The 11,447-nt window shown below is 40.4% G+C and overlaps 1 protein-coding gene across 1 annotated transcript in view; it reads right to left on the bottom strand.

The window, feature by feature from the left end:
* Positions 1–1,308: 1,308 nt before the first annotated feature.
* The window catches only part of LOC107749288 (teashirt homolog 3-like), an 18,948-nt gene continuing 8,809 nt past the window's right edge, over positions 1,309–11,447 (bottom strand). The window contains exon 2 of the mRNA XM_016564396.1: positions 1,309–4,705. Within this exon, the coding sequence (XP_016419882.1) occupies positions 1,677–4,705 (3,029 nt within the window). The 3' untranslated portion in view covers positions 1,309–1,676. The remainder of the gene's footprint in view (positions 4,706–11,447) is intronic.

Here is an 11,447-nt window from a genome sequence, read left to right as displayed (position 1 = left end):
CACTGCAAATTACAGCTTTCCTTTACAAGTTACATGTTGAGATGTTTATGAAAATGTGTTTGATATATCATTTTTTCAGGTACTGGCCTATATGCTATAGTTTTAGGACAGCTAACTTCAGACAAGATGTCAGACAAGAAATAAGGATGATGCCAGTACAGTCTGTACAGCGTTTCACATCAAATTCAAGCTACTGTTTTCATGTCAAGTTTTTTTGGATTGGCACATGTGTCAGAATTCCTGTTCAAACTTGTCTGATCAGGTTGAAGCTTATTGCACTGTCAAACGTAGCTCTCTTCTCATTAGTCTGGGCCCCTTCCCATCAGTGCATGCGTTCAAATTAGATTGACATCCAAACTGTTCAGATACACAAAGCAATTTAGATGATATTCATTAGAGCGATGACATAGGCTGATGTGACCCTGACAGGGAGCACTTCTCTCTCTTTCGCTCTCATTTTATTACCACTGAGGCGTAACTACCCCCACTGAATTCACCGTACCAAAGGAACAAAATAAAAAGACAACAATGTCAATTTAATTCTGCCAATACTTGATGGGAATCAAGCTAAGATGACAAAGAGTGTATATATTTGACTATACTGAATGTTTAGACTTGGCATGGTAAGAGTTAAAAGATATGCACTAAAGAGGAAGTAACTGCAGCACAATGGGGAGATTATTTAAAAATAAATAAAATGTTTAAATTTAAAGAAAGCTTTCATCCAACTATTACCGGCCAAGCATAAGGATGCACTATTGGGGAAAAAAAGTGTTTTTTGGACTCTTTTGAATGACTAATAAAAACAATGGTCTTTGAATGTCTTATTAGAATACTGATATTAGGTTAAAATTATGCAGTTTAAAAAACATTAAACGTGAAGTCAAGTCAAGACAAATAGGCTTTGTTTTTTTCTAATTGCATTTTTCTTTAAAAAGATTACTGATTTTTTTTTTTACATTTACATATATAGATGGGCATGCCTCATTCAATGTATTAACATTCAACAAAAAGTATGTAAATAAAAACAGTCAAAAATGTCTGGTTAAATAGTCAGATTAACAAATCTGGCAAGAATAAATATGAACAGGTGATACAAACATTTGGAGAAAACAAAAACATCTGTAAAAAAAGCAAGTCAAGGCAATTTATATCAACAAAAATGTTAAAGACTTAAGTATTATATACAGTTCTTTAGTTATATATCTATAAATAAATCAGATTCCTTATGCACAAACAAACTAAGTATTAGCACAAGCAATAATGAAAGAACAAAAGAGAGTCATATTTTGGAAAATATGCATAACATAACATCTATGTACAAATGTACATTCTTCTCTCATCAGAGCAGAAACTTCCCCCAAAAATCTGTTCATCATGAGCATTCAAGATTGTTCATAACTTTAAGACATTTTTATATATAATAGATTTCTTATACTGTGTATTTACTTGGTAAAACTGGTGGTAGCCAGCTTAACAGGTTTTTAAAGTTAAATTACCATTATAATATTCATGATCACAAAAGCTTAGCCTACAAGGCCAACTGTTAATGCAACAATATATGAGTAACTGTATGAATCTTTACATTATGATCTGTCTGTCTGTTCTCAAATTAGAGTACAATAAATATCCTTGCATACGGTGTTAACTGTATTGTTTTACAAGTTTTTTGTATATTACAGCGCTGGCACCGGTGGCAATTGCTTCTGACATCCTCTAGCTGGCAGTACAGCAGGAATCACAGGTTTTATGGGAGGGCTCTTAGAATGCTTTGTAATCCTCCGATTCAGATCCTTAGAAGTAAGTTTTGCCAAGTCTTTCATTTTAAACCCAAGGTGTGACTCAAGGTGACAGATGTATGTAGAACAAACTTGGAATTGTGTTGCACATTCACTACAGTAGAAAATCGGGTGTCCTGAGTCAACATTCTTTATGAACTTTGTTCTGCCTGTTCGTCTGAGCTGATATTTCACATTGGCCAGCCAGTGGCTGATGGTTGTCATAGATAGACCTGTTATATGTGATATGACCATCCTTTCCTGGGAGCTCAAGTCTGATATCACATACTTTCCATCAGCTGTCTGCCTGAGGCAGGATGCAAACTGAGCCTGCAAAATCAGCAAGTGCTTGGGTTTCCAGTGCGATTGCCTACCTTTACTTTTATGCCCCATGGATGTATCCTCTGCCTCATCTGAAGTTTGAGAACCCTCGATTTCTGACTGCTCTGGCTTACATAAAAGCGTTGGGGACTTCAAAACTCGAGAATCTGAGAGATTGCGCAGCATGTCTGATATGTCATATAAGGCATTTTCACGCAAAGGACTCGCTGGTGATAAGATTTTGGAACTGGTTGATTCACTCACAGATACACCAGACACAGAGGAACTCAAAGCTTTGCCTGGGAGAGCAGCAGCTCTGAGACACTGTTCACTTTTGCCTTTGGACAAGTCTATCGGTTGGTCTCTGCAAATTTCATGGCAGTCAGAATGCAACTGGCTAAGTTTCACTGAGTGTCCAGATGGACCGGCAAGAGAGGCCCTTTCTGCCATGCTGTTGCTCATCCTGAGAAGCATGCTCATAGGGTCCTGGACAGGCCTTACCGGTTTGGCAGCTTTACCCAGATGAAGGTTCATAACAGACTGAAGGGCACTTAGAGGACTGAAATTGGGTTGTTTTGGCTCAGGGTGGGCAGAGAGTAGACCAGCATCATCATACACATCTGAAGTGGGGCGAGTTCTGTAATCTTGTGTGTGCTTCTGAATTTCTCTTTCGTTTGTGTTACCCTCAGAGACATTGCTCATAGGTGTAAACGCACTCTCATGACTTGGAGATTTTGACATTAGCGGTTTCCCTTTGGAATTCAGCAGTTGTTGATGTGAGGATCCTTGCCCATTCAAGTCATTAAATTGTCTGTCAACCTCAGAAATCTTTTCTGTTACTTTCTTTTCCAGTTTGTCCACCTCCTGGACATTAACTGTGGTAGAGGAAGCTCTTGGTGGAGTGCTTGGAGGGATTAAATTACTTTTGTCTATGGACTGGCCTTCCTGACTACTGCTTGATTGTTTTAAGGAAGAAATATAGCCTGAGTTGTTTAGACCAGGTTTCAGTTGGTTTCGTAACTGATAAGCTGCATGAATGCTCTGGTAACCACCCCAACTCGGAGCACCCCTCTGTGCTTTGTAAATAGCCGATGTAACTGTATTCTCCAGTGATTTTAGAATATCAAAATCCATTTTAGGACTCTCTTTTAGATCTTCTTCAGTTAGGTAATTACACTTAGATGACATGCCGAATTTCTGCTTAGCATCATTTATATTTGCAGACTCCTTGCAATCACTGTCTTTTTGAGAAGTAATTTCTTGCGTCTTGTTTTTGTCCCCAGTTGCTACAGATGGGAGGGACGGTGACTCCAAGATTCCTGTGGCTAAGAGAAGGGAAGAACATGGTGTACCTGACTGAGACTTCTCAGACTTACTTTTGGGATGAGGAGGCTTGTCTTTCTTTTGCAATATTTGGGTGACTTTGACAAAGTGACCGGTCAACATCATATGAGCACTCAACTGCTGCAAAGAGTCATGTGAAATCCCACACTCCATACATTTGAGGTTCTGAGACTTGAACTGCACACCACAGCTTGTCTTCTGATCTATCAAGGCGTCTTTGTTGGTTTGTTCAGAATACATCTGAAAAATATCACTGGCCTGCCCTCCGTTGGGACTTCTTGTCTGTTCTGTGGTGTGCAAAGATTTTGCAACATACAGCTCCACTGGAACCCTCTTCATGAACGAAGACACAACTTTAGCAGCAATTGCAGTTCTTGACTCTCTCAGAGGAACCTTCTGGTAATGCTTAGTCTTTATCATGTGCACGCTGAGGTCTTGCAGGGATTCAAAAGCGTGTCCACAGTACATACAGCGTAGGACTTTCTGGGCATCTTCCTTTCCCTCCATCTCCAAAAGAGAGCGCTTCCGGGGCTTGGACCATGACTTGGCACCCTTACTAGCACTTTCAAGGTTGTCATCACGGTAGTGGTCTGTTTCATTCATGTGAACTGTGAGATCAAGCAGCGTGTCATATGATGCACTGCAGCTTTTGCAGTGGAAATTGCTTGCACCAGTAAAGATGGATCCATAGAGTTTAGTACTTTGGCGGTAGAGCTGGACAGTGGAGAAAATACTTGGTTCAAGTGCAGCAGGTTGTTTCTGAGAGACCTGTTGGAGTGTCTTTGCGATAGCAGACTGATGCCAGTCATAGCTGTTGCGTCCAGGACTGCTGTTGCTACTACTGCTAACGCTGCTACTGGCCGGCTGTTCATCTGCATGCGGTTGAGAGGAATTCAAGCTCAAAAAGGACCAGTAGGGATTATTAAGGAAGCTTTTGTAAATAGCCTTCATCTGTTCTAGACTGTCTGTAATACATACTGAGTCCTCAGAACGGTCTTTTAGAAAGTCTGTTGTGGCCTCCTCATTTTTGATCAGGGTGCTGTCTGCATCTGACGTGGGGTCACTAGATTCACTTATGTGAGATTCATTGTCAACATCATGAGCTGATAGCTCAGCAGTTGGGGAATCTTGTTCATCCACTGGGTTATTGAAGTCTTCTCCCAAATCACTTTCACCCCGTTGTTTTTTCTTGGTCACTGAGCAATCACTTCCAGTGCCTTCGGTCTGTATGGTGTTCTCCTTAACATTCTCTGAATCATAAGCTAGTGGGAGAAAAAGAGAAAAAAATATTACATTAATGCCACATAAGTTGAACTGAATGAAGTAAACACACAAAACAATAATTTAACCCAAAGATATTCTTCTAGAATTTAAAATGAATGGGCCACATCCCACAAGATGTTGAACTGCAATACAGGCAAATCATCCTGGTAAATGAAGTATTCCTCCACCCTGGCCAACAGAAGTCAAAGTGCAAATTTGAATTGCAATTCTGTATCCTGCTGTATGCAAATCAAATTCAAGAATTGTATTGGAATCTAAAAGGCATTAATTCAATTCTTAATGGCACATAAGCACTGGAGCATCCACAAACAAATAACAGAGGGCCAAGAAATAACCTTAAAATATTTGTATATAATTGTTTGCTGTTAAGCACATAATCAGGCTATTTACAAGGGGTTGCACCTGCTGCCATTCGGCCCACTTCTCCACATATCCACATGTGCACAGGTGTGTCGAAATATGAAGAGACAAATAGATAGAGGGAAAAGGTGGACAGATAGATTGAGAGTTTAAGGGGAATGACATAAGATGGCGGCACATAAGCCACCTGTCACTTTGAATCCCACCTGACGACTGTTCACCTTGGACAGGTGACGTGTTGTGAGAAAGGTGTCTGCTCGAGCACCTCCAGATGACAGATCCAAGGGGACACGGTCGCCCTTCTCTCTGCCAGCTGCCCTCACACCCTCAAAAGAGCCCATCCACCACCGTCCTCTGGGACTGACGATCCCGTCTCCTGACAGCCTGTCCCCTGCTAGTTTGACACTGTCACTCTGACTCCGTAAGTGGAACAAATGCCCCCTTGAAAGCCATACCAACCCCCCCATCTCTGTTCCACTCTATTCACTCTTGTTTGTGTGCGCATTTGTGATTATGTTGCTCATGTCAAAAGGAAAACGCTTGACATGTTAGATGTTTGGAAATACAGCAGGCCTTGAATTACAAGCTAACATGGTGTGCCGCCACATGTGTGATTCAACTGCACTGTGGCACGCTAATGGTCTCTCTTCCTTTCTCTCTCTTACAAGATCCACCACAGTCCTGACAAGAGTGTTAAAGCACAAATAGCTCTCATTTCAAATGATAATACACAATCTCACAAGCCTGCACTTCTCTCATTTAGCCTCTCACTGGCTGTCAGCCAAGCGGCCCGCAGGATGGGGGCTCTAAAGGATAACTGGCAGGTGCAGGCCAGTCTTATCCCCTCTGTAGATTTGGATTGTCACTAGGTATCCATTACTTGCCAATCTCCTCTGATCGTGCCCGACAGCCTTGATCAAAAGATGTCATTTGAACGGCCTGATTTGGCATGAACTCCAAAGCAGCTCGAAAAGAGGGTGAACCAGGTGTAACTACAATGACATTATCATTTTCCTGCCCTCTCATATCCCTGAGACAATTACGGTGACACACTGAGGGTCCACAATGGCAAATTGCTTTTTTCTTGCACAAATGCCAAAGACTACAAGAGTGTAACTTTTTTGGAGGGATTTTAAACCAAAATATAAAACAGATATCATAGCCCTGATGTGAATCAGAATAAGTCAGGTTTAACCCACTGACTTTGTTACTATACATAACACAAGCCTGTCCTCATACAAAACCTAGGGGCTGGAAAAGTTCAGAAGATACATAACCTAAGAAGAAACCATATACTCTCACAAATGTGTATGTGTGTATCAAGACCCAAGCCCACTAAATTAAACGCGCACACGCACGCGCACACACACACACACACACAATGCGCAAAACTTTGCATTTGAACAGTCAATAGCAAATACTTAAACTAATAACAAAACAGTAGCTGATTCAGAAGCGCCAGATTGTCATAGCAAAGTCAGAATTACCTCCTCTCCTAGGTTCACGAAACGGTCGTCCATAAAATGCATTGCTGTTCTGTTGTAAGTAATCTTAAAGATTCCTAAATGCATCTAATTTCGGAAGGCCAAATAAAGTGCTTCTGCTTTCGCCTAGAAACACACAGCGTCTCCCTGACATAGCTGCTTCAACACTAACTGCGGTTACTAAAACCACGCCTTCTTTCTTTGCGTGAACATTTGGGCCGCATTATGCAAATATTTCCACATAATGAGGTAGATATGTGGGGGCGTGTTAGAACGAGCCGTTTTAGGGGGCCGTGGCAGAGTCTTAACTTTGATAAAGAATATCTCTTTGGTTTTGAGACTTTAGTCTTTGCAACTTCAGGGATCTTATCTATGCACAATCAGCTTGTAACACTCCAAAGAGAAAGGAAAACTTGAAATCGCATCATATGACCCCTTTAAACAAAGCTTTCTGTCCGTAAATACTATAGCTTTTCATCCTCAGAGCTCACATGACTCACTCACAACCTCATAGTGAGATACAGATTGAGGCTAACTGTGAGAATTGTTATTGCTTGAGGCCATGCTAATATGCAACACATGACACTTTGATCAAAATAAAGCAGCGTTCAGGCAACATGTTGAGATGCCCCCATGCCAAAAATAGCGTGTTCTTTGCTGCAAATGAAGCAAAGAAATGTGTGATTTTTTTTAGTCAATCAAAGTGGGCAGTCAAATCAAGACAGAAAAAGAACTGTGGGTGCATAATGTTGTCCTGGGTCTTGCCCTTTCTGTAGTGTTTCTCTTTCTCTGCTGGAGAAACTTAAAACTGACCATTTACAGTAAATGCGGGAAGGCAAACAGTCTCTGCTGACTGGAATTCCACCGACCACAAACGTCTTTCAGGGGAGATATCTCTCTAATTATCACTCTGTGTGCCTTTGATTCCTTTTCCCCCTTGACAACAGAGTGTCTGATGTGCCTCAGCTGCCAAGAGTGATTGGCAACAATTCTATGTGTATCTAAGCCAGCAGCTGCTGAGATGATGGCCCAGCATCAAAGAACTCAGTGAGATGGATGGCACTCATAATTCTACTCTGCAGGGACAAGGTGGGGGAGGTTGGGGGCAAAAACCAACATAAAAAAAATCCCCCAGACTGTCACCCACCCACCCCCAACCGTTCAAGCAAGGCTTTGTCCCAGAGTTACCCTCCTTTAATAAGCTTCCGATAACTAGGAATTGAGTTCACTGAGAATACTGCAAGGGTTTGTTGGGAATGCAATACCGAACTCCCAATCTTATCTGAAAAGAGATGGATTCTTGTCTTCTTAACAGAAGATTGATGTCTTCATTGTCAACACAGCAAAGTAACATTCATATAAGTTTACAATCACAATAGAGTGCTAGTTCAAAAGAGAGTTCAGACAGTAGGTCAATGTGACGTTTTTGTGGGGGGCATATAATAATAATAATAATAATAATAATAATAATAAGCATATAGTGAAATAATGAGCATGTGTCAGGATGCCAGAAGTAAAGGGTGGCAGCGTGATTAACGGCTCTGTTGAAAGGGTAATTGACGGTTTGGCATTGTGCTGATCTTCACCAGGGTTTGGTTTCTGGACCCCTGAGGACCAGACTGACTCATTTTTCTAAAATGGACCGCAAGCTAAAAGCCGCCTCCCATGAGAAAAGAGATGGATTCTTGTCTTCTTAACAGAAGATTGATGTCTTCATTGTCAACACAGCAAAGTAACAAGGCCGATATGGCTAGGAACTATACTCTCATTCCAGTGTAATAATCAAGGAACTTTGCTGTCGTACCATGGATAGACCATAACCAATGATATTACGCAGCGCCTGAAAATAGTCCCCAGCTAGGTAACTTCCAACGGAAGGCATGCTCCCTGTGCAAGCAGGTGATCACGTTGGTTATGTTGGCAGAAGTTAGCCTATTTTTAGGCGATGCGTAATATCATTGCGCCTGCTGCACCCATGGTACGGCAGCAAAGTTCCTTGATTATTACGCCGGAATGAGAGTATTGTTCCTAGCCATATCGGCCTAGAAAATCGCAACTTTTCCTTTTCCGTCGGTCTTAGTACACGATGTAACTACTTAACAGAAGATTGATGTCTTCATTGTCAACACAGCAAAGTAACATTCATATAAGTTTACAACCACAATAGAGTGCTAGTTCAAAAGAGAGTTCGGACAGTAGGTCAATGTGACGTTTTTGTGGGGGGCATATAATAATAATAATAATAATAATAAGCATATAGTGAAATAATGAGTGATACAACTGTCCTGATATCGCGATTATAAAATCTAATTTGTGGTGTATTTTACTATTATTTCTTATTGCTATTTTTATCATTTATTATTATTTCGTATATTTACTAGGGGTGTCGAAATTAATCGTTTCTTCGATGCAGACGAGGACGGTTCGGTATCGGTTCAGTAATAGACCATAACTAAATAGGAAAAATATAGAAACTTTTTGGTCATTTTTGAGCGAGATGCTAACGGTCTAATCAGATTCAATGATCTATGCTAAGATGCAGCTAAAAGTGCTACCGCCAGACCCTAAGATCGGCTGAATGGATTCGAAAATGGTAAAACTCAACTGTTTAACTCTAGGGGAGTTGGAAAATGAGCCTATTTTCAAAAATAGTGGAGTGTTCTTTTAAAAAAAAAAAGTAAACTGTCCATCACAACTAAAGCATCAACACCAGTTATGAACACATTAAACTTATGACCACACACCGTTTGTGTGCATGTGTGAAATGTGTACCCAGGAATGTGTAAGATTACTTTAATCTTTTGTCTCAGCCACTGCATAAATCAATGGGGTTCTAGCAGTTTTGAAGCTGTTGGCAGTGATTACAGGCATGCCTGGCTGGAGAGGTATGTTGACACTGGTTGGGATTAGGGAATATTGGGCCTCTATGGTTTCCTGCCCTTTCATCACTGCCACCATCAAGCCCAGCTCCTGCGTCACATCCACGCATGACTGATGGCCGCTTGTCCGGATGACCTGCCGGATGACCTGCCTCGCACCTTAGATCTGACAGTAGACTTGTGCCGGTATTCGGTAATGCGATATATCACGGTAATGAATATGCATGATATTGTTATCGTGGGCACTTCTAAATACTGTGAATAATTATATATTACAAATTATTCAGAATTTTGAATGCCAAGTTTTAAATAGGAAAAATATCAAAACTCTTTGGTCATTTTTGAGAGAGAAGCTAATGGTCTAATCAGATTCAATGATCTATGCTAAGCTGCAGCTAAAAGTGCTACCGCCAGACCCTAAGATCGGCTGAATGGATTCGAAAATGGTAAAACTCAACTGTTTAACTCTAGGGGAGTTGGAAAATGAGCCTATTTTCAAAAATAGTGGAGTGTTCTTTTAAAAAAAAAAAGTAAACTGTCCATCACAACTAAAGCATCAACACCAGTTATGAACACATTAAACTTATGACCACACACCGTCTGTGTGCATGTGTGAAATGTGTACCCAGGAATGTGTAAGATTACTTTAATCTTTTGTCTCAGCCACTGCATAAATCAATGGGGTTCTAGCAGTTTTGAAGCTGTTGGCAGTGATTACAGGCATGCCTGGCTGGAGAGGTATGTTGACACTGGTTGGGATTAGGGAATATTGGGCCTCTATGGTTTCCTTAAAAGTATCGGTATCGGGCGAGTACTGGAAAAAGTGGTATCGGTGCATCCCTACTTTTAACTTTATACATTTTTCTGTATTGCTTTATTGCATTTAAATGTTCAGTTATTTTGTTATAAACCTGTTATACTGTATTATGACAGCACTTTTTTTTAACTTAATTTCAATATCGCGATAATACCGTATACCGTAATAAAAGCATTAGCAATTAATCGCAACATGAAAATTTGATACCAGCATATCCCTATCTGACAGCGACTGATTTTACCCCTAGAAAGAGGGAGAAGGCAGGGCCTGGAGTCGCGCCCAAAAGAGCCTGAGAACCGAGAAGCTTTTTGGCCAGGGTGGCCCGTGGGATTTGCAGAGGCGGGTCCGATTAACTCACATTATCAACCCACACACAGACGGAGAGAGATCTAACTAACGGAGTTGAAGCAAAGTACAACTCTCAAAATAGATTTGATGTCTAATCTGTCGTTCCAAATATGGCTCAAAGACAGATGAAAACATTCATTTCAGAGGACTGTAAATTCCAAGTAAGTTCCAAATGTTTGTCTTCTCATAACAGTTCAGAATCATCTAGATTCCAGACTGGCACCAAAAAGCTCATTTGTCACGTAAAGGTGCTAAATTGGGTTATGGCAATAGGAAAGGCCAGCAGGAGTGGCTAATATCAACTTGATTACATCAAGGGAGCACAAACCTAATATGACTTGGTGACAGACGCATAGCTTGTCAACTCCAATCATTGCACCGGTCAGGAATCCATCAAGTTTACAGCTAATTAGGTGTGCTCAAATTAAGCAAAGCAAAATGTTTCTTTTTACAGAGCTGTGCAAACTAGGGCTGCACGATACTGGAAAAAACTCACATTGCGATATTTTAATTTTCTGCGATATATATTGCGATATGGAAAAAAAAAAATCACATGACTTGAATAGTTTATTTGGAGAAAAAAAATCAATGATTGGGATTTTGTAGGCGAGTAAATCAGCATAGGAAATAAACAAATTACAAGCATAGATAAATATAACAGAACAAAGATACAAATGAAATAAGCAGTGCTTTATATTTTTATAGGTAAGTCTAACAGTATTCAGGTACAGAAATTGAATAATCAAATGTAAAATAACACTGCATAGTCTTCACTGTATAAATTAAATCTAAATAAATCTGTGTTAAAGCTACAAAAGTGATTTTTCTTTGT

This window comes from Sinocyclocheilus rhinocerous, unplaced genomic scaffold (genome assembly GCF_001515625.1).
Source record: "Sinocyclocheilus rhinocerous isolate Xijiao unplaced genomic scaffold, SAMN03320098_v1.1 scaffold1311, whole genome shotgun sequence".
NCBI lineage: Eukaryota > Metazoa > Chordata > Actinopteri > Cypriniformes > Cyprinidae > Sinocyclocheilus > Sinocyclocheilus rhinocerous.
Note: the sequence above shows the minus strand (reverse complement) of the source record. Positions and strands in the feature narration are given on the sequence as shown.